The sequence below is a fragment of the Chiloscyllium punctatum genome, chromosome 8, assembly GCF_047496795.1.
Source record: "Chiloscyllium punctatum isolate Juve2018m chromosome 8, sChiPun1.3, whole genome shotgun sequence".
NCBI classification, from domain to species: Eukaryota; Metazoa; Chordata; class Chondrichthyes; order Orectolobiformes; family Hemiscylliidae; genus Chiloscyllium; species Chiloscyllium punctatum.
This window is the reverse complement of record NC_092746.1, coordinates 109958077-109982309: the sequence shown is the minus strand read 5'-3', so window position 1 is coordinate 109982309 and position 24233 is coordinate 109958077. Positions and strand designations below refer to the sequence as shown.

The following is a 24233-nucleotide window of genomic DNA, read 5'->3' as shown; positions in this document are numbered from 1 at the left end:
ACCACATGCATTTAAATGCAACACCCTCAGTTCAGCGTTGACCGCCCCCCTTCTCATAGTTGTTCCCTTATCTGCTATGCCTGAAGTTAGATTCCTGAGCCTATCTAAACTTTGCCCTATTATTTTCCTGGAAACTTTAATAACCTCTGCTGAGCCCACCTCCCTTTAACCTTTCCCATAACTCTCCATGCAGCTGAACCCACCACCCTCCCCACCCCCTCTCCCCACAACACACACACTATTTAAAGTCCTACCCACAGCACTAGTTATGCGATTTGCCAAAACTCTGGTCCTAGCAAGGTTCAGCTGGAGCCTAGCCCGTTGGAACAGCTCCCTCCTTCCTCAGTACTGGTGTCAATGTCCCATGAATTCAAATCCATTTCTCCCACACCAACCTTTTGAGTCACAGATTTGCCTCTTTAATCTTGTTGACCCTGTGCTCGCGGTTCAGGTAGTATTCCAAAAATTATTGTCTTTTCTGGTTCTGTTTTTTGAATTTACCCTGAGCTACTCATATTACCTCAGCAGAACTTCTTTCCTCTTTCTATATATATCATTGGTACCTATGTGCACCGTGACAACTGGACCTTTCCCCTCCCACTTCCCATTCCTCTGCAGCCCAGATGTGATATCCTGAACCCGGGCACCAGGCGGGCAACACAGCACTCTCAGTCTTGGCCACAGAGAACAGTGTTTATTCCCCTGACTAACTATCCCCAATTACAACTGCCTTTCTCTTTGCTCTCCATCTTGAATAGCTCCTGTACCACAGTGTTATGGTCAGTTTGCTCATCTTCCCTCCAGCCCCCACTCTCGTCCACCCAGGGAGCAAGAATCTCAAACCTGTTCGACAAGCTCAAGGGCTGAGATCCCTTCAGCACTACCCCCTGGAACCCTCTAGCTGCCTCACTCGTAGTCACACCCTCCTGTCTCTGACCATGATCAAATTTGGGGTAGTTAATCTAAAGGGTGTGAGTGCCTCCTCAAACACAATGTCCGGGTAACTCTCTCCCTCCTTGATTTGTAGCAGTGTGCAAAGTTCAGACTCCAGCTCAAAGCTCTGGGCAGAAGTTCCTCAGGCAGCCAACACTCGCTCCAGATGTGGTCACTGTGAACCATAATGGGGTCCACCAATTCCCACATCATGCAGTTATAATACATTGCTTGGCCCAACATTTCTATTTATTTAGCTTTTAATTTGACTTTTTTAAAAAAATCATACTTTTTTCCCCAGTTTGTAGCCTGTAAGTATTTCCCCCATTTAACTTCAATACCTCCCTATTTCTCCCTTTTTTTTAGCTTTGACAAAGGGTCAGTTAGACTCGAAATGTCATCTCTTTTCTCTCCTTACAGATGCTGCCAGACCTGCTGAGATTTTCCAGCATTTTCTCTTTTTGTGAAAGTAATGAATGGATAGTCAAATTAGTAGCTACCACTAACCAATGAACTCACCATTTATCCGTGATGTCAGTCTTTTGTGTTGGTCCCCCAGTCCTGCTTATCCCATTTAAAAAAGAAAGCTTACAAACTCTGAGCTAAAAAAGCACTTCCACCCCTCTGCAACAAATTCCCATACTGCCACCAAATTCCCCAAACTATATACTCACTTAGACTGTGTCTCACTCCCAATGTGCTCTCTCCTCCCTCACCATCCAAAGTTGAGTGATCATGTGCATTTAACAGGGCCTTTCGTAAACAGAGTGGAGGTGACCTGAGATGACTCGCACTCGTTAAGTTTCAATAGCAATTAAAACCGAAAGAATTGAGGATGCTGTTAATCCGAAACAAAAACAGAAGTTGCTGGTAAAGCTCAGCAGGTCTGGCAGTATCTGTGAAGAGAAATCAGAGTTAACGTTTCGGGTCCAGTGACCCTTCCTCAGAACTTCACAGATGCTGCCAGACCTGCTGAGCATTTTCAACACCTTCCGTTTTTGTTTCTGATTCACAGCATCCACGGTTCTTTTGGTTTCAAAAGTAACTAATACCTATGAAGGTTTTTTTCAGGTGATAACTGTCCGTCAGTCAGCTGAGTCAGCTACCTTAGTAAAGTTTTCACTAGGCGACTGGATTTTTCCCCAAAACCCCAAATTCCAATAGGTCTAGAAACTATATCTAACGTCTTCTTCAGTTTGCTCCTATTCTCTGGTTGAAGAAATTTCTGCTCCTTTTAGTTCTGAGATCGTGGAGCTTTCCTTGCCTGTCTGGACTTTCTCCCTCCCAATCTGCAAAATTTTTCATTTCCTGTATATATCCAAGTTCCTTTTGAAGGTTACTGAAGTAAATCCACAGAGGCCAGTATCCCATTACTAAACTGTCCTTTATTTACACGTGCACAGTACAGAGGACACGAGCGGGGAGTATTTCATTTGGTTAATTGAATTCCGGGTAATCGAACGCTGGATAACACAGTTTAGCCAAGCTTCGGACCTTGCAATCTTGCTGGATAGTCTGATATTCAGATAATCAAATACAGGATAATCGAAAGTTCCTCTGAACATGGACTCTGACCAGCTAGCTGTAAGCCATTACCCAGAGTGAGGAGAATTCCTGAGACTCCTGTTTATTTTCTAAAATTTGTTTTTACTACCCCCACACTACCGCCTAGCTGCAGTAGTGCTTATTTTTTCCCCAGCACCCATGGTGTGTGTGCGTAAGTGTGAACACAGTGAGAGACACAAGGTGCACGAATCTTTATTCAAATTTCCACCACCAAAAGAAAGGAGACACCTGAGTGGCCAGTGACAAGCAGTGCCCTTCACATCAAAGGGCAATGCTGTGTGATCAAAACAGTGAAGGGGAGGAGATTCCTGTTTATTTCTTTTTACCCCAAATTTCACTGTTTAGCGAGCTAGTACTTTAACCAACTAAGCCAGAACATTCCTGCTCTTTTTTTTCTGTTCTTTTTCTCTTTTTTTTCTTTTTTGTCTTTTCCTTTTTTAAATTTAACCCCCACACTACCGCCTAACTGCGGTAGAGCTTATTTTTCCCCAGCACCCATGGTATGTGTGTGTAGGTGTGAGACACAGTGAGAGACACACAGTGCACGAATCTTTATTCGATTGCCACCACCAGGAAGATAGGAAAACACCCAAGTGTCTAGTGACAAGCAGTGCCCTTCACATCAAAGGGCAGTGCTGTGTGATCAAAACAGTGAAGGGGAGGAGACTCCTGTTTATTTATTTATTTTTTACCGCGTGCTCCTTCTCCAAGGACACCCAGACTCTTCTGTTAGGGTCCTGCTTAAATTTTTTTTTTAACCCCCACACTACCGCCTAAGTGCGGTAGTGCTTATTTTTTTCCCCAGCACCCATGGTGTGTGTGTGTGTAGATGTGAGACACAGTGAAAGACACAAAGTGCACGAATCTTTATTCAATTGCCACCACCAGGAAGATATGAAAAATACCCGAGTGGCCAGTGACAAGCACTGCCCTTCAAACCACAGGGCAATGCTGTGTGAGCAAAACAGTGAAGGGGAGGGTAGGGACTAAATCAAAATAGAGTTGGAAGAGACTCCTGTTTATTTTTTTTTATTTTTTTTGCTCCTAATTATTTTTTTTTCCTCTTTTTTTTAAATTTAACCCCCATACTACCGTCTAACTGCGGTAGTGCTTATTTTTTCCCCAGCACCCATGGTGTGTGTGTGCAGGTGTGAGACACAGTGAAAGACACAAAGTGTACGAATCTTTTTTTTTCTTTTTTTTATTATTTTCTTAAACACCCAAGTGGCCAGTGACAAACACTGCCCTTCAAACCAAAGGGCAATGCTGTGTGATCAAAAAGGTGAAGGGGAAAATCTCCTGTTTATTTATTTTTTTCTTTTTTTTATCAAAACCATGTATATTTTTTTTTTCTCTTTTTTTTCCACACTACCGCCTAAGTGCGGTAGTGCTTATTTTTTTCCCCAGCACCCATTGTGTGTATGTGTAGATGTGAGACACAGTGAAAGACACAAAGTGCACAAATCTTTATTCAATTTCCACCACCAGGAAGATAGGAAAAATACCCGAGTGGCCAGTGACAAGCACTGCCCTTCAAACCACAGGGCAATGCTGTGTGAGCAAAACAGTGAAGGGGAGGGTAGGGACTAAATCAAAATAGAGTTGGAAGAGACTCCTGTTTATTTTTTTTTATTATTTTATTAAACAGTTACGAGACAGTTTATAAAAAACAGTTAACAGTTAACACAACAGCAATTTTACAAGGGAGGGGAACAGCAAAACCAGGCCCCAAACCCTATCGTTCAACCAGTTTACAGGGAGATGAGGACAAACCCCAAATCCCAGTTCCACATACAAAAGACAGCGACAATGACATTGTACATTAGACAATACTGTTACATACAAAAGTACAGAGACTCCTGTTTATATCTGTCAGCTAGGGCCCCCTGATTGGGCCAGGTTAATAACTCCAAATATGGGAACTCATACTCAATGAGATCCACCTGGCCGCCTTGTTCGATCACTACAGTTATCATTGAATCTGTTTACACCCACCTTCTCAGGCATGCACTCCAGACCTCCCTGTGCAACAAAGAAGGTTAGCTTCCACGTGCCAATTTCAGCAGTCATCCCTCCACCACTGACACACATTGGTAGCACTGAGTACCATCCACAGGAAGCACCACAGGGGCAAAGATGGCAGAGTAGTAATGTCTGAGTGGATAAAGAGTGGGGCTGGAAAAAGAACATCAGGTCAGGCAGCATCAGAGGAAAAGGGGAGTCGATGTTTCAGGTCAGAACATTGCATCGCTCTCCTGCTCCTATGACCTGCTGTGCTTTTTCCAGCTCCACGTTTTATCCACTCTGATTCTCCAGCATCTGCGGGTCTCACTGTCTCCAGAGTAGAAATGTCACTGAGCTAGTTATGCAGTGACCCTGGCTAATGCTTGAGAGTAGGAGTCCAAATCCCACAACGACAGCTGGTGAAGTCTCAATCCAGTTCATAAAATCTGGAATTGTAAACTTGTGGATAGAGTGGACAGCCAAGGTTTCTTGCCCAAGGTGGGGAGTCCAAAACCAAAGGGCATCAGTTTAAGCTGAGGAGGGAAAGGCTTTAAAAAGGACCTTAGGGGCAACCCTTTCACTCATTGAGTTGCCAGAAGAAGTGATAGAAGCTGATACAGTTACAACATTTAAAATGTCTCCAGATGGGTTAATTAAAAGGAAGGGTTTAGAGGGATACGGGGCAAATGCTGGCAGACAGGAATAGATCAGCTTAAAATAGCTGGTCAGCGTGGATGAGTTGGACTGTAGTATGTAACTCTGACTCTTGTAGCTCTAGTCCCGTTAATGGTGACCATGAACCTATTACCAATTGTTGTAAACATTGCTTGTTGGGGTAATTGCACACAGTTTGTGTACCACCCTAAACCACTATTCCACCAGATTTGGACATCATCTATTAAATATGTACTGCTTCTACGGAATGCCTCTAACCAGTAGAATGCTTTTAGTTGTCTCTCATAAAATGAAGCCACTCTGTTTATCTTCACAGAAGAACTTCTGAAAACCAATATTGCTCACTGGTGGTCCCCGGATGGAGCCAGGTTGGCCTATGCTACAATTAATGATACAAAGGTCCACACAATGGAAATCCCAATGTATCTTAGCTCCTTGTATCCCACTGGGAAGACATATCCTTATCCAAAGGTAACTATTAAAGGGGAAAACAACTTACAGACAATGATGCAGGCAGGTTTTTCATGTTTATTCAAAGTAAAATATTTGGATCAAACTGAAGATTAACCACACACAAATTGCACTGGGCCTGCCTCTTTTTGAGCTGTTAGGAGTTTTAGGAAAGTTTCTTTCAGAAATGTGGCTATTTATCATAACGTAAATGCTTTTATGAAAACACTGTTGTTCCCTTATGTATTAACTCACTGTTCTTCCCCTCTAGCAGGTTATAGTTTCTCACTGAAATGTTTACTATTATTCTTCTACATTGTTGTATGATGATATAGGTGTCCATGTTATTTTTCTAAGTCATATTCTCAGACCCTTATTAACTTGGTTCTGGATGTAGGTTTGCTCGCTGAGCTGGAAGGTTCATTTTCAAATGTTTCATCACTATACTAAGTAACATCATCAGTGAGCCTCCAGGAGAAGCACTGCTGATGATTCCTGCGTTCTATTTATATGTTTGGGTTTCTTTGGGCTGGTGATGTCATTTCCTATGGTGATAGAATTTCCTGTTCTTTTTCTTGGGTGATAAATCGGGTCCAAGTCAATGTGTTTGTTGATAGAGTCCCGGTTGGAATGCCATGCTTCTAGTAATTCTCACGCATGTCTTTGTTTGGCTTGTCCTAAGATGGATGTGTTATCCCAGTCAAAGTGGTGTCCTTCCCCAACTGTATGTAAAGATACTAGTGAGAGAGGGTCATGTTGTTTTGTGGCTAGTTGATGTTCATATATCCTGGTGGCTAGTTTTCTGCCTGTTTGTCCAATGTAGTGTTTGTTACAGCCCTTGCACGGTATCAGACCCATAGTCTCACTACCTGGAACACCAATTTACAGATTGGCTAAGAAGCTATGCCACAGACTAAAACACTTTGTAGAAGACTTATGCCACTCCATCCACTCCACCCAAGAATTCCTGAAGACCATCAAAGACACTAAGAAGAGGATGAAATAATGGTCTCCTTTGATGATTAGATTAGATTATATTCCCTACAGTGTGGAAACAGGCCCTTCCACCCAACAAGTCCACACTGACCCTCCTAAGAGTAACCCGCCCAAACCTGTTTCCCTCTGACTAATGCACCTAACACTATGGGCAATTTAGCATGGCCAATTCACCTGACCTGCACATCTTTGGATTGTGGGAGGAAACTCATGCAGACATGGGGAGAATGTGCAAACTCCATACAGACAGGCATCCAAGGCTGGAATCAAACCTGGGTCTCTGGCGCTGTGAGGCAGCAGTGCTAACTACTGATACACCATGCCGTCCAATGATGTAACAGCCCTGTTCACATCAATCAACATCAACCTGGCCAAAGAAACACTGACCACACTATTAGAAGACCCGAAGACACATACACCAAACACCACCCATTTCATCGGCAAATTCAGTATCGTCAAGCTGGTGGACCTGTACCTTACCACACGCTTCATCTTCAACAACAAAACCTACAGACAAACCAACAGAACACCCATGAGACCTCCGATATCAGGGTTCTCAGCACAGGCAATCATGCAGACACTTGAACAAATAGCTCCGCCAACCATTCAACCCAAACCTTGGGTCCGCTACATGGATGACATCTTTGTCATCACTAAATGAAACAAGTTAGAGGAAACCTTCAAGACCATCAATAATACCCTTACTGGCATAAAATTCACTAAAGAGGAGGAAAACAACAACAAACTGCCATTCCTAGATGTCACAGTAGAGCGAACAGCGAATGGGGAACTTCAAACCAGCGTAGACAGGAAAACAACACAAACGGACCAAATATTGAACTACAGAAGCAATCATCCCAACATCCACAAACAAAGCTGCATCAGAACATTATTCCAATGAGACAACACACACTGTAGCACAGAGGAACTACGCAGAGCAGAGGAAAATCACCTATACCGTGTATTCAAAAGAATGGGTACCCAATGAACACAGACCACCGATTTCTCAGCAGCAAACCCAAACAGCAGACAAAATGCGTCCAGAAACCCTAGCCACACTCCCCTACATCAAAGACATCTCAGAAATGACTGCCAGACTACTCAGACCGCTTGGCATCATGGTAGCCCACAAACCCACCAACACACTAAAACAGCAGCTAATGAACGAACTTGAAAGACCCTATTACAGACAACAAGCAAATATAATGTCATTTACAAAATGCCATGCAAGGGCTGTAACAAACACTACATTGGACAAACAGGCAGAAAACTAGCCACCAGGATACATGAACATCAACTAGTCACAAAACAACATGACCCTCTCTTAGTAGTATCCTTATATACAGATGAGGAAGGACACCACTTCAACTGGGACAACACATCCATCCTAAGAAAAGCCAAACAGAAACACACACACAAGAATTCTTAGAGTTCCAGCTGGAATGCTATGCTTCTATCGACAAACACATTGATTAGATTAGATTAGATTCCCTACAGTGTGGATACAGGCCATTCAGCTCAACCAGTCCACACCAATCCTCCAAAGAGTAACCCACCTAGACCCATTTCCCTCTGACTAATGCACTTAACACTATAGTTAGTATAACCATAACACTATGGGCAATTTAGCATGGTCAATTCACCTGACCTGCATATCTTTGGACTGTGGGAGGAAACCCACACAGACACTGGGACAATGTGCAAACTCCACACAGTCACCTGAAGCTGGAATTGAACCTGGCACCCTGGTACTGTGAGGCAGCAGTGCTAACCACTGAGCCACCGTGCCACCCAGTGACTTGGACCTGATTTATCACCCCCTGAGAAAAAGAACAGGAAATTACATCACCATAGGAAATGACATCACCAACCCAAAGAATCTCAAACATACAAATAGAAAGCAGGAATCATCAGCAGTGCTTTGTCTGGAGGCTTACTAAAGATGTTATCCAGAATGGTGATGAAATGTCTGAAAATGAACCTTCCAGCTCGGCAAGCAAACCTACATCCAAAATCTCAACCTGAGCTACAAAGTTTCTCAAAGCTCCCTATTAACTTGGTTCTTAACACATTGATATTCTTCACTGTCATCATCTGGACTAATCATATATCATTGCTGTCATGTCTATTATATTATATTATGATCACTATTGCCCAGATATTCACCTCATTTTACTTCTCTTATCTTCTCACTTAGAACATAGAACATAGACCAGTACAGCACAGTATAGGCCCTTCGGCCCACGGTGTTGTGCTGAGCATTTACCTTAATCTAAGATTAACCTAACCTACACATCCCTTAATTTACTGCCATGCATGTGCTTGTCCAGCAGTCGCTTAAATGTCCCTAATGTCTCTGACTCTACTACCACCACTGACAGTGCATTACTTCCACCCACCACTCTCTGTGTAAAAAGACCTATGCCTGACATCTCCCATATACCTTCTTCCAATCACCTTAAAATTATGACACCTCATGACAGCCATTTCTGCCCTGGGAAAAGGCTCTGGCTATCTACTTTGTCCATGCCTCTCATTACCTTGTACACCTCTATCAAGTCACCTCTCTTCGTTCGTGTCTCCAGTGTGAAAAGCCTCAGCTCAGTAAACCTCTCTTCATAAGACAAGCCCTCCAATCCAGCCAGTATCCTGGTTATATCCTCTGCACTCACTCTAAAGCATCTACATCCTTCCTGTAATGAGGCGACCAGAACTGGACACAATATTCCAAGTGTGGTCTAACCAGGGTTTTAAAGCACTGCAGCAAAACCCCGCAGCTCTTAAGCACAATCCCCCTGTAAATGAAAGCCAAAACACCATACGCCTTCTTAACAACCCTATCAACTTGGGTGACAACTTTGAGGAGTCAATTTACGTGGACCCTAAGATCCCGCTGTTCTTCCACACTGCCAAGAATCCTGTCTTTAAACCTGTATTCAGCATTCAAATTTGACTTTCCAAAAAAATCGCTTCACATTTATTCAGGTTGAACTCCATCTGCCACTTTACAGCCCAGCTCTGCATCCTGTCAAGGTCTTGCTGTAGCCTGCAACAGCCCTCGATGCTATCTACAACACCATCAACCTTTGTGTCATCGGCAAATGTACTAACCCACCCTTCCACTTCTTTATCCAAGACATTTATAAAAATTACAAAGAGCAGAGGCCCAAGAACAGATCCCTGCAGGACACCACTGGTCACCGACCTCCAGACGGAATGCTTTCCATCCACTACCACTCGCTGTCTTCTTTTGACCAGCTAATTCTGGATCCAGACAGCCAAATTTCCCGGTATCCCAGACCTAACTTGCTGAGTGAGCCTACTGTGAGGAACCTTACCAAATACCTTACTGAAATCCATTTCCACCACATCCATTACTCAACCTTCATTAACTTGTCTCATTACATTCTCAAAGAACGCAATAAGATTTGTGAGGCATGACCTGTCCCTTATGAAGCCATGCTGACTATCTTTAATCAAACTATGCCTTTCCAAATAGTCATAAATCCTACCTCTCAGAATCCTTTCCAGTACCTTGCTTACCACAGATATAAAACTGACTGATCTATAATTCCCAGGGATTTCCCTATTCCCTTTCTTAAACAGAAGAACAACATTCGCCTCCCTCCAATCATTCAATACTACTACCATGGAGAGTGAGGATGCAAAGATCATCACCAAAGGTGCAGCAATCTCAATCCTCGCTTCCTGTAATAACCATGGATATATCTGGATTAGTGGTGCTGGAAGAGCACAGCAGTTCAGGCAGCATCCAAGGAACTTCGAAATCGACGTTTCGGGCAAAAGCCCTTCATCAGGAATAAAGGCAGAGAGCCTGAAGCGTGGAGAGATAAGGTAGAGGAGGGTGGGGGTGGGGAGAAAGTAGCATAGAGTACAATGGGTGAGTGGGGGAGGGGATGAAGGTGAGGGAGAAGAGGGTGGAGTGGATAGGTGGAAAAGGAGATAGGCAGGTAGGACAAGTCCAGACAAGTCATGGGGACAGTGCTGAGCTGGAAGTTTAGAACGAGGGTGAGGTGGGGGAAGGGGAAATGAGGAAACTGTTGAAGTCCACATTGATGCCCTGGGGCTGAAGTGGAAGATGAGGCGTTCTTCCTCCAGGAGTCTGGTGGTGAGGGAGCGGCGGTGAAGGAGGCCCAGGACCTCCATGTCCCCGGCAGAGTGGGAGGGGGAGTTGAAATGTTGGGCCATTGGTCTGACCCTGGGGAGTTACCTATCCTGATGTTTCCCAGAATTTCCAGCACAACCACTTACTTAACATCAATCTATTCAAGCCTACTAACCTGGTCCACAGTGGACTCGCTATCAACTCTAATGAGTACTGAAGCAGAAAACTCACTTAGGGCCTCACGTACCTCTTCAGACTCCATGCACAAGCCTCTTCCGCTATCTCCGAATGGCCCTACCCTCTCTCTGATCATTCTCTTATACCTCATGTACGTGTGGAATGCCTTCGGGTTTTCCCTAATCCTTCCAGCCCAGGCTTTTTCATGCCCCCTCCTAGCTCTCCTCAGTCCATTTTTGCGTTCTTTCCTAGCTACCCTGTAATCCTCTAAAGCTGTGCCAGGTCCTTGCTTCCTCAACCTTAAGTATGCTTCCGTCTTCCTTTCGACGAGAAGCTCCTCTGCTCTTGTCATCTAAGGCTCCTTCACCTTGCCATTCCTTGTCTGTCTCAGTGTTATTCAACATTTGCGACAAGTCCTCCTTAAGCAGCCTCCACATTTCTATTGTACATTTCCCATTCTGCAATTGTTCCCAATTTATACTCCACAGTCTAATAGCAGTATAATTTCCCCCTCCCCCAAATAAATACCTTGCTATACTATCCCTCTCCATGGTGGATGGTCAAGGTGAGGCAGTTGTGGTCACTGTCACCGAAATGCGCTCTCATCGAGAGATCTGACACCTGTCCTGGCTCATTGCTAAGCACCAAATCCAATATGGCCTCCCCCTGACATATTGAGTCAGGAATCCTTCCTGGACACACCTGACAAAATCGGCTCCATCCAGACTATGTGTACTAAGGAGGTTCCAGTCAATACTGGGGACATTGAAGTCACCCATAACAACAATACCTCTGTCACTTTCTCACCTCTTCCCACCCCCCCCCCCACCCTTAACAGAGATGTGGTGGCTTAGAGCTAATAATCAAGAGCTCGAGGCTAATATCTTGGCAGCATGGGTTCAAATCCCACTGTGGCGGATGGTGCAAATTGAATAAAAAACTAGCCTTCAGCAAGGCATTTGATAAGGTTTCCCATGGTAGGCTCATTCATAAAAGCAAGAAGTATGAGGTACAGGAAGATTTGGCTATCTGGGTTCAAAATTGGCTGGCTGACAGAAGGCAGAGAGTGGTTGTAGATGGAAAGTATTCTGCCTGGAGGACAGTGTTGAGTGGGGTCCCACAGGGCTCTATTCATGGGCCTCTGCTTTTTGTAGTTTTTTATAAATGACTTGGATGAGGAGGTTGAGGGGTCGGTTAGTAAATTTGCAGATGACACAAAGTTTAGAGGTGCCATTGATAGTATCACGGGCTATTGCAGGCTGCAGCGTGACATTGACAGGATGCAGAGCTGGGCTGAGAAATGGCAGATGGAGTTCAACCTGGTTAAATGTGAAGTGATGCATTTTGGAAGGTCGGACTCAAATGCTGAATATAGGATTAAAGACAGGATTCTTGGCAGTGTGGAGGAACAGAGCAATCTGGGTGTGCAAGTACACAGATCCCTCAAAGTTGCCACCCAAGTGGATATTGTTGTTAAGAAAGCATATGGTGTTTTGGCTTTCATTAACGGGCGATCGAGTTTAACAGTCGTGAAGTTTTGCTACAGCTCTACAAGTCCCTGGTGAGACCACACTTGGAATATTGTGTCCAGTTCTGGTCTCCCTACAAAAGGAAAGATACAGAGGCTTTGGAGAGGGTGCAAAGAAGGTTTACCAGGATGCTGCCTGGACTGGAGGGCTTGCCTTATGAAGAAATGTTGAATAAGCTCTGACTTTTCTCTCTGGAGAGAAGGTGGAAGAGAGGAGACCTGATTGAGCTATGCACGATGATGAGGAATGGATAGAGTCAATAGCCAGAGACTATTCCCCAGGGCAGGATTGACTGGTATGAGGGGTCATAGTTTGAAGATATTAGGAGAAAGGTACAGAGGAAACGTCAGAGATATGTTCTTTACACAGAGAGTTGTGAATGCATGGAATGCATTGCCAGCGGTGGTCGTGGAAGCAGAGTCATTAGGGACATTTAAGCAACTTCTGGACAAGCACATGGATAGCAGTGAATTGAGGGGTGCACAGATTAAGTTATTATATTTTACATTCAGAATAATCCTCGGCACAACATCATGGGTCTAAGGGCCTGTTCTGTGCTGTACTTTTCTATGTTCCATGTAGCCTCATTCTTGCTGTTTGGCAAAAGCGAAGACTGCAGATACAGCAGATTAGAGCCAAGAGTGTGGTGCTGGAAAAGCACAACCAGTCAGGCAGCATCCAAGGAGCAGGAAAATCAACGTTTCAGGCAAAAGTCCTTCATTAGGATTTCCCTGCTCCTCGGATGCTTCCCGACTGCGCTTTTCCAGCAAAAAACTCTTGGTTCTTTCTTGCTGTTGTTAATTTTGTTTTTGAAAATATCTATCTGGACTAATGTCCTTTCAGGAAAGGAATCTGCCATCTTTCCCTTATCTGACCTACATGTTACTCGAGCCACAGCAATGTGGTTGATTCTTTTGGACAATAACTGCTGACAGTGATGTCCACATTCCATGAACAAATATTTTTAAAAAGCTGCTGTTTAATACCTGCATTCAACTGAGGTGAAGAATTAAATAAGTTTTGGTTTAGACACGTCTGACTGAAACTGTCAAAGTTCATCGTCTTCATTCTAACGCTTACCCACCCTTTACTATTTAACTGCAGGCTGGCCAAGAAAATCCGACAATCTCACTGTTTGTGGTGAACTTGAATGGACCAACTCATACTCGCGAGATGATCCCTCCCGAAGACACCAGAATGAAGTAAAACTCTCTCAACTACTTCTTTTCTTACAGCATGCATCAGTTTTCATTTACTGTGTTTGAAGAAGAACTTCCTCAAATTTCAAATTCTGACATGACATATCGGGATGAAGCCTAAGGTAAAGGAAGTGTTAGATTCAGGGTAACTGTAGGAGCACTCTTGTGTTTGAGTCAGGTTTAGGTTTACTGAAATTTGGGCCCAAGTTTTAAATAGGAACTTAAGGAATAAGAGAAAAGGCTATCCATTCATCCTTTGAGTCTGCTCCATCTTTTAAACTGATTATGGCTAATCATCAACCACTTCGCCATTTTTATCCATTAGCCCATATCCTTTAATATCAGTTGCATCTAGTAATCTATTGATTTGACTTGAAAATTGTCAATAGTTCAGTCTTCTGGTGTGCAGAATTCCAAAGATTCAGCACCCTCTAAATAGCCTACCCCATATTCCGAGACTGTGTCTTCTGGTTCTAGACCTACCAGTGGAAAGGTTATATGTGTTAATATTCAGGGCCTTGTACTTTACAGATAGAAGGAGTATACATACTCATTCTGTCTATTTCAACTTGACAAAATAAGTGCCAGCCATTTTATTGTTCATTTCTGAAGGAAATGTCTTGACCAATCAAAAGTCAACTTGCCTGGTTTGAAAAGTTAAAAAGCTTGGTAGTTAACTGTCAGTCATCATTAACCGGTGCATTCTCTACCAATCAAACTCCACTTGCCAACCAATCAGCACTTCCCTCTCTTGCAGCATAAATGTTGTTTTCCTTTCACTTTGGCATTTCTTGTGAAGTACCCTGATTAGCACGAGATGAAAATCTTCAACAAAATGTGCCTATTTCCAGACTGGACTACCAAATGATTAGTTATATAGCGATGCTTGTTGTGCTTCTGTATAACTATTAAATTGTTCTGTGCATTTGACAAACAACAAATTGGAATTAGATTTCTGGAAGGACAGATTCTTCCTCATCAGCAGATCATACTATTTACTTCTTGAAAAGGTTTTTGCCTTTCTTGCACCACATGCAGGACGAAATGTCCTGTTGTCAAGGGTTTTTAATGCACCCGAGTCCTCATGAAATTTGCTCCAAAGTCTCATGCTTTTATTTAATGCAAATTTTGCAAATTATGTCAGCATTGAAATAGTTTCATTTTGTTTTGGAAATTTTTGATAAAGAGCCATGTGAGATGTGAGACATCAGAGGGGAGGCTGATTGGCTAAATAGTCACAATTGGCACCATGCATACCAATATGTTGAATGACCAATGGGGTGGGAGGGGCAGAGCAACTGAAAACAGGAGCACATGATACCTTCTCTGGGAAAATGTCCAAACAGGGTTGGGAACCCCTCGCCACAACCTCCAAAGAAAAGGGTTAAAGCTGTAAATTCAATCCAAGTAGCGCAAACACCAAATATAAAGCCTCAAAATGTTTATTCATTCGTGGGATTATGGACATGGTTGGCAGAGCCAGCATTTATTATCCATGTTGACCTACCTATGAGAAGGTGAGGAAGAGCTAACTTCTTGAGTTGTTGCAGTCTTGCTACGTTTGGGTATGCACTGCTTCAATATCTGAGAAGCTGCGACCACTGCTGAACATTGTGCAATCACCAGCAAACATCACTGCTTCTGACCTTATGATGGAGAGAAGGTCATTGATGAAGCATCTGAAGATAGTTGGGCACAAGACACCACCCTGAGGAACTCAGAGATGTCCTGGAGCTGACATGACTGACCTCCATCAACCACCATCACCTTCCTGTGTTTAGGTATGACTCTGACCAGCAGAGAGTTTTCCTTGACTCCCATTGACTCCAGGCTTGTTCGGGCTCTTTGATGCTGTACTTGATGTCAGGGGCAGTTATTTTCATCTCATCTCTGGAATCCAGCTGCTTTGTCCAAGTTTGAACAAGGTTGTAATGAGGTCAGGAGCAGAATAGCCCCGGCAGATCCCTAATCAAGTATAAGTAAGCAGATTGATACTCAGCAAGTGCTGGTTGATAACCTTGTTGATGACACCTTTCATCACTGATTGAACGTTGACTGATGGGGTAGTCATTGACCAGGTTAAATTTGTCCTGCTTTTCATGTACAGTCCATTTATGACTATTCATTCTGTCAGGCTGATTATTATCAACTCCTTTGTTTATCCAACAATTCTTTTCTCTTTTTTGAGCTAGATTTCCACCTATCAAAGAACAAATAATAAAGAACAGTACAATGCAGGAACAGGCCATTCAGCCCTCCAAGCTTGGACTGATACATTTTGCTCTTCCTTACTAAATTCCAGGTGCTTCTTGAATGCTGCTATTGTGTCTGCTTCCACCACCTCCTCTAGCAACATGTTCTAAGCACGCACTACTCTTTGTGTGAAAAACTTGCCTCACACACTCTTTTAAGCTACCCCTTCGCACCTTGAACCCTAATGTCACCAAGTAATTTACCCCTCCACCCTGTGAAAAGGTCTCATGCATTCCACTCTATCCATGCCATTCACATTCTTATAAACTTCTACCAGGTCACCCCTCAACTTCCTGTATTCCATGAAAACAAACCCAGTCTATCCAACCTTTCTTCAGAGGTAAAATCCCCTCTACCAGGCAACATCCTGGTAAACCTTTTCTGTACCCTCTCCAAAGATCTACATCCTTCTAGTAGTGTGGTGACCAGAACTGTACGCAATATTCCAAGTGTGGCCGAACTAAAGTTCTCTAAAGGTACAGCATAACTTGTCTATCGTTATACTCAATGCCCCTTCCAATGAAGGAAAGCATGCCATAGGCCTTTTTTTTACCACCTTAACTAACTGCACTGTCACCTTCAGTGATCTGTAGACCTGTATACCCAGATCCTTCTGCATATGAATACTCCAAAAGGTGCTGCTACTCACTGTACAATTTCTGTACATGACCTTCCAAAATGCATCACCTCACATTTGTCCGGATTAAACTCCAGCTGCCATTCTTCTGCCCATGCCTCCAACCGATCTATATTCTGTTGTATCCTCTGACAATCTTCCTCACTATCTGCAACTCCACCAATCTTTGTATTGTCTGCAAACTTACTAATTAGACCAGCAATGTTTTTCTCCAAATCATTTATGTAGATCACAAACAGCAGAGGTCCCAGCACTGATCCCTGTGGAACACCACTAGTCACAACGCTCCATTCCATTTGTTCTACTGCTACCCTCTGTCTCCTATGGCTAAGCCAGTTCTGTATCCATGTTACCAGCTCACCCTGACACAATGTGACTTCACCTTTTGTACCAGTCTGCCGTGAGGGACCTTGTCAAAGGCTTTACTGAAGTTCATGTGGACAACATCAGCTGCTTTTCCCTCATCAACCATTTGTATCACCTCCCCAAAATGCTTGATCAAGTTAACGAGCCACGACCTCCCCTGTAGAAAACGTTTACTACCTCCTCCCCACACCTTATCTTCTGCATTAAAGACTTTATTCCTCATGACTGTCAGTTCTGAAGAAGTGTCACTGGACCGAAACATTAACTCTGATTTCTCACCAGATGCTGCCAGGCCTGCTGAGCTTTTCCAGCAATTTCTGTTTTTGTTTCTGATCCCCAGCATCCGCAGCTCTTTCAGTTTTTAATTGAAGAATTGAGTTCTGAAGAAGGGTCACTGGATACAAAACCTTAACTTTGCTACCTCTCTCCATGCTACCCGACCCACTGAGTTTTCACAGCAATTTTGTTTCAGATTGAATGACTATTCATCTCATTTTCTGTCTCTGTGACCTTACAGATAGATATTTTCAATATTTCTGCAGCACACTGTAACTCCAACTCTACTCCATTTAACCCTGTCAACACACTCCCCTATTTATTTCTCATTGGCTGTTTTCCTGAAGGGTCTTTTTTAAAGTGATTCACTGAATTTCAAATTGTGTGGGTGATGTCTGGAGGATATTGTTAGGAAGGTCCATGATTCTTATAAATATTTTGAAAACTGGCTCCAGAAATATTCCAGCCATTTGATAAGGTTCCCCATGGTAGGAGAAAGTGAGGACTGCAGATGCTGGAGATCAGAGCTGAAAATGTGTTGCTGGAAAAGCGCAGCAGGTCAGGCAGCATCCAAGGAACAGGAGAATCAATGTTTCGGGCATCAGCCCTTCTTCAGAAATGAGGAAAGTGTGTCCAGCAGGCTAAGATAAAAGGTAGGGAGGAGGGACTGGGGGGAGGGGCGTTGGAAATGCGATAGGTGGAAGGAGGTCAAGGTGAGGGTGATAGGCCAGAGTGGGGGTGGGGGCGGAGAGATCAGGAAGAAGATTGCAGGTTAGGAAGGCGGTGCTGAGTTTGAGGGATTTGACTGAGACAAGGTGGGGGGAGGGGAAATGAGGAAACTGGAGAAATCTGAGTCCATCCCTTGTGGTTGGAGGGTTCCTAGGCGGAAGATGAGGCGCTCTTCCTCCAACCGTCGTATTGCTATGGTCTGGCGATGGAGGAGTCCAAGGACCTGCATGTCCTTGGTGGAGTTGGAGGGGGAGTTGAAGTGTTGAGCTACGGGGTGGTTGGGTTGATTGGTCCGGGTGTCCCAGAGGTGTTCACTGAAACGTTCCGCAAGTAGGCAGCCTGTCTCCCCAATATAGAGGAGGCCACATCGGGTGCAGCGGATGCAATAGATGATGTGTGTGGAGGTGCAGGTGAATTTGTGGTGGATATGGAAGTATCCCTTGGGGCCTTGGAGGGAAGTAAGGGGGGAGGTGTGGGTGCAAGTTTTGCATTTCTTGCGGTTGCAGGGGAAGGTGCCGGGAGTGGAGGTTGGGTTGGTGGGGGGTGTGGACCTGACGAGGGAGTCACGGAGGGAGTGGTCTTTTCGGAACGCTGATAGGGGAGGGGAGGGAAATAAGGTCAGGAGGAATGGGATACAGGGGAATTTAACTGTCTGGATACAGAATTGGCTGGCCAACAGAAGACAGCGAGTGGTAGTAGAAGGAAAATATTCTGCTTGGAAGTCTGTGGTGAGTGGTGTTCCACAGGGCTCTGTCCTTGGGCCTCTACTGTTTGTAATTTTTATTAATGACTTGGATGAGGGGATTGAGGGATGGGTCAGCAAGTTTGCAGACGACACAAAGGTTGGAAGTGTCGTTGACAGTATAGAGGGCTTGTTGTAGGCTGCAGCGGGACATTGACAAAGATGGGCTGAGAGGTGGCAGATGGAGTTCAACCCGGATAAATGCGAGGTGATGCATTTTGGAAGGTCGAATTTGAAAGCTGAGTACAGGATTAAGGATAGGATTCTTGGCAGTGTGGAAGAACAGGATCTTGGCGTGCCGCTACATAGATCCCTTAAAATGGCCACCCAAGTGGACAGGGTTGTTAAGAAAGCATATGGTGTTTTGGCTTTCATTAACAGGGGGATTGAGTTTAAGAGTCATTGCAGCTCTATAAAACTTTGGTTAGACCGCACTTGGAATACTGCGTCCAGTTCTGGTCGCCCTATTATAGGAAAGATGTGGATGCTTTGGAGAGGGTTCAGAGGAGGTTTACCAGGATGCTGCCTGGACTGGAGGGCTTATCTTATGAAGAGAGGTTGACTGAGCTCGGACTTTTTTCATTGGAGAAAAGGAGGAGGAGAGGGGACCGAATTGAGGTATACAAGATAATGAGAGGCATAGATAGAGTCGATAGCCAGAGACTATTTCCCAGGGCAGAAATGACTAGCCCGAGGGGTCATAGTTTTAAGCTGGTTGGAGGAAAGTATAGAGGGGATGTCAGAGGCGGGTTCTTTACCCAGGAGTTGTGAGAGCATGGAATGCGTTGCCAGCAGCAGTTGTGGAAGCAAGGTCATTGGGGACATTTAAGAGACTACTGGACATGTATATGGTCACAGAAATTTGAGGGTGCATACATGAGGATCAGTGGTCGGCACAACATCGTGGGCTGAAGGGCCTGTTCTGTGCTGTACTGTTCTATGTTCTATGTTCTATAATACTGAAGATTTATGCTCCAGAACTTGCCTTGTCCTGAGTCAGGCTGTTCCAGTCCAGCTACAACACTGACAATCCACCTGACAATGTAGAGAGTTGTCCGGCTATTAGTGGCTAACAATGGGTAGCGTGTCATAGCAGGCCATGTGATAACAAGGCCTGGTCTGTCGGTTTGGAGGAAGGAGATGGGAGAAGGTGCCTCAAGCCTTAAGATTATTGAACGCGATATTGGGTCCAGAAGGCTGTAGAGTTCCCACGCGGAAAATAAGGAGTTGTTCTTCCAGCTTGTGCTGGGCTTCACTGGAGCACTGTAGCAAGCCTGAGACAGAGATGTAAGCCAGGGAACATAGTGGTGTGTTGGTTTGAGCTGTATTTTTCTTTATGCTTTTTGGTTTAGTCATTCAGCCTGTTTTGTTTTGGTTGTGGTTGATTGATGATAAATATGGAGTGATGTACTGAGAGACCTCATTCTTCCTCTTCAAATATCACTGGGGGGGGGGTTCAATGTCACCTGAACATAGAACCAAAGCTTCAATTAATTCCTCACCACAAACAAAACAACACAACTGTTTTTGAGATCCATTCGCCTCTGCTGTGTCAGTCTAGATTAAGTGCTCAGATGTTGAGACGACATTTAATGTCCGCAACAGGGGGGCCCCACCTGTCAGCTGGAGAGCAAATGAGAGGCTCACAGTGCCTCCCTTAGGAAAGATTGGTCACTGTTAGTGTCAAACAGGCACTTTCTCAGGCAGTTCTGGGTCTTCCTTGTGATCAAGGACCCCAGAGGGGGATGCGGTCCGTCTTGCCAAGAGCAGCTGGCCAGTTTTAGGTCACCATTACAGAGACCAGCTTTCAATTCCAGATCAATTAGTTGGATTGAAATTTTACCCGCTTCTGTGGTAGGATTGGCACCAAAGTTCTCCAGTGAAATAGCCTGGTCTCTGCATTACTGATCCAATAATATTACCACCGCAGCGCCATCCCTTTCCAGTTTATGCATGGTTTTAGCTGCAGTAAGAGCATGGATGGCTGAGATGTTCAGGGCATTTGAACACAATAATGTAAGAAACAGGAGCAGTAATCAACCATTCGGCCCCTCAAGCCTGCCCTTCTATTCAGTAATACCACTGTGGATTCAGCCCCAAGCCTCAGCTCCTCTCTAAAGACATCACTCATTGCCCTGAACTCTGTGATATTTCAATAGTTATTGACCTCTTCCTTAAACACACCCAGTGATGGAGGCTCCATAACTCTGTGGGGTAGAGAATTCCAGACACTCATTACTCTCTGAGAGAAATAATTCCTTTGCATCATAGTTTTAAGATTCACTCACTGGTGGAAATACCTTCTCAACATTCCCCCTATCAAGCTCTGTCAGAGCCTTGTATGTTTCAATGAGATCGTCTCTTGTTCTTCTGAACTCTAATGAATAAAGGCCTACCCTGTTATTGCTGTTCTTGATAAGCCAACTCCCTCAACACTGGAATCAACTGACTGGGTCTCTTTTGAACTGCCTCCAATATAAGTAAATCAATTCTTAAATTTAGGAATGTAAGTTGTGCATGGCACTCCACAATATTTATGAAGAAGGGTCACTTGACTTGAAATCTAACCCTCCCTTCTCTCTACAGATGCTTCCAGACCTGTTGTGTTTCTCCAGCAACTTCTGTTTGTGTTCCAGCATTTCAGGTGCAACCTCACCAACACTGTGTACGTTTGTCCCTATTTTTAAACTCCGACCCACTAGCAATAAAGGCCAAAAATTCAATTGCTCTTTAATTACTTACTGCACTCATACATTAACCATTTAGGTTACTATTCAGTCACTATTATGCAACATCAAGATGGTGGTGGTGTAGTTCTCCCGTGTCAGGGCTCATCTGCTCCAACCACTTTTCTTTTTCTTCCTCTCTTTACGTGCTTATTTTCCTTTACTTTCCTCTTGGTCTAAACTCAGACAGCGTCAGCGGGGGCGAGGAATGCCAGTGTAGACTTGAGTGAGCCCCTACTTACTTTCTGTGGGCAAACCCCAAGACCTGGCATTGGAATCTGCAGCTGCTACATCGGTGGAGACGTCATTGGCGAGGTAGGCCCAGCGGGATAAGATGGCAAATTGATGACTTCGTCATGGAGTGGGTCCAAAACTGGTGGTGGTGAAGTGATGATGGAAGGCCATCACAACAACATCGAGGTGGGCCCAGTGGTGAGAGATGCAACCCTGACATTGGCGAGAATGGCACAGGCGGTGGCAAGGCGGTGCCGGAGGAGAATTGGCCCAGAAGTGAAAGTTGGCGCCTGAGAGAGTGGAGACTTCGATGTTGGTTGGGTTCAGCGGCAAGGCATTGGAGGAAGGATGATGAGCTGGCTCAGAATGGGTAGACTCTGTTTCAGCTATGTCTCCTTATCTTCATCTTCTTCTTAAACTGTTCCAAGTGGTGTGGCATTGAGACAGCATTTGAAACCTTTTCACTGTAATTTACTGTTTTGCTCTGTGTAAAACACACATGACAATAAAATCATTCATTATTTAATTCTTCTAGTTTTCATGCACAAGAATATCCAGCTCTCTGTCTGCTGCACGTTTTTTGAATCTCTCTCTCTCTCTCTCTCTCTCTCTCTCTCTCTCTCTCTGTTCAAATTATACTCTGCCTTATGGTTGTTCCTACCAATACATGTGATCTTACACTTTCCTTCATTAAACTCGGTATTCCAATTTTTGCCCACTCACTCAACCTATCTGCATACCTTGAATATTCCTTCATCACAACATGGCCTCTCACCTATTTTTGTATGTGGATGCACTAAACTGTCTCCATCTCAAAAACATTAATGTAAAAAATAAACAATTGAGATCCTAGGACTGTAGCTTGTAGAACTGCACAAGTTATGTCTTTCCAACCTGAGAAAGATCCATTAATCCTAACTCTCTATTTCCTGTCTGATAACCAATCCTCAGTCCTTACGAATACATTATCCACTATGAGCTCTTGTCTTTTATGGGGTCCATCACCAAACTCTTTGACTTTGTGAAGTAAATGTTAGTGTCAGAGTTACGGGGGATCCTGGGGGGTATATTTCTCATCAATGACTTGACTGCATATGTATTTTTTTGTTTCTTCCTTTCTCTTTTCAGGGAATACTATATTACCATGGTGACATGGGCAAGCAGCACTAAGCTCGCAGTGAACTGGCTGAACAGAGCCCAGAATGTTTCCATTCTCACTTTATGTGAGGCCACGACTGGCATTTGCACTAAGGTATGGGCACAGCTAGTAAGCAGTAATCCAATCTCACCAGGAAATGAAGATAACTATCAACAAGGCTTCTGGCCAATGAGGAGCAGGGAATGGAAGCGCAAGGCCACAGCTGCCCTCCTGGCCTGTGGGGTTCAGGCTTACACCTCCATGGAACAGAAAGATCCCATGTTCAATGCTGGTCTGTGCTGTGTTAGCTGTTGTCAGGGTGGGTCACCCACAGGGGCTTCGATGCCCTGGCCTAAAGAAGGATCTAGAATCTGTTTCCCACCACAGATTTCTGTCCATTCTAGTGCTGATGCATTGACCCGAATATGATCATTGAAATAAGCAAGACCCAGCTTGCTTAAGATTCCCAACCTGACCGAATAGCTGACTGGCACTCACTTGTCAAGTGGCCTTCAGGTTAGAAGTGACCTGGTGACTGGGTTGTCCTGGGAAACCTGAGTTGAATTCTGGGTAGAGTGGGGGAGGGAGGGATATGAATGAAAACTGACTCAAGGCCTTCCATCTTTCCAATTGGAAGGGGCAGAGTAAACCACCAAGTGGGTCTTTCCAGAGCATTCTGACTGCTATTACGTTGTTTAAATGGTTGAAACAAAGGAAGGAAGAATACATTTCCATAGCACCTTTCTCTCAGAGTCGCCATTGTTGATAGATTAGTTGGATTGCTAATGGATTAGTTGGTCACTTAGTTGGATTCACAAACAAGACTATAATAGCTCTCTGTCAAGGTCAATGTTGTTTCATACGTATGTTAAGCTATTTTATAAATCTAACACAAGGACTGTACTTGGCATTGCCAGTAGAGGGTGGGTGAAAGGGTATTAGCTGTCAGGAGCTCACTCTGTTCTCCTAAGAAGCTCTTGATGACAGCAATTTCTGTCCCTGGTTGTTTTTACCAACTTACTGGCTCTGAGAGTCCTGTTATATCAAAGTTTTTTGGGGCATCCTGTGATGTGGGTTCATGGGAATACCCCTTTGGTATTCAGGAACCCTACGTGCAAACATTATGGCTGCCCCATCAAATGAGCAATTCTAAGCTTTTGATGTTGGATGTGCAGCTAGAACTTTAGCATGAGGAATATTTTCAGCCACTTGATGCTTCAGGTAGAACACAGAAAGATGGAAAGCATCTGATTGCCTCATGTGCCATAGAGAAGTGATGTGAGAACCATGGTCTGGTCGACTTTGATCTTGGTTTTGGGACAAATCCCATGCTTTCTCCAAAGCCTGTGGGTGAACCTGTTGGATCCAACCTTTGCAAAGCGATGGTTAATTCCATCATCTGACCTGGTTTGGCTGGACAGGATACTCCCAGGCAGAGCTAACTGTGACCTTGGGATCTTGTGGCCAGATGAAAGTT

General features: G+C 44.2%; 1 protein-coding gene across 6 annotated transcripts in view; it reads left to right on the top strand.

The window, feature by feature from the left end:
• dpp6a (dipeptidyl-peptidase 6a) overlaps nucleotides 1-24233 on the top strand; it is a 1516786-nt gene that overhangs the window by 1358814 nt on the left and 133739 nt on the right. For all 6 annotated transcript variants that reach the window (XM_072576237.1, XM_072576239.1, XM_072576236.1 and 3 more), the window contains 3 exons: nucleotides 5495-5649; nucleotides 13561-13658; nucleotides 22747-22870. In XM_072576237.1, the coding sequence (XP_072432338.1) occupies nucleotides 5495-5649; nucleotides 13561-13658; nucleotides 22747-22870 (377 nt within the window). The remainder of the gene's footprint in view (nucleotides 1-5494; nucleotides 5650-13560; nucleotides 13659-22746; nucleotides 22871-24233) is intronic.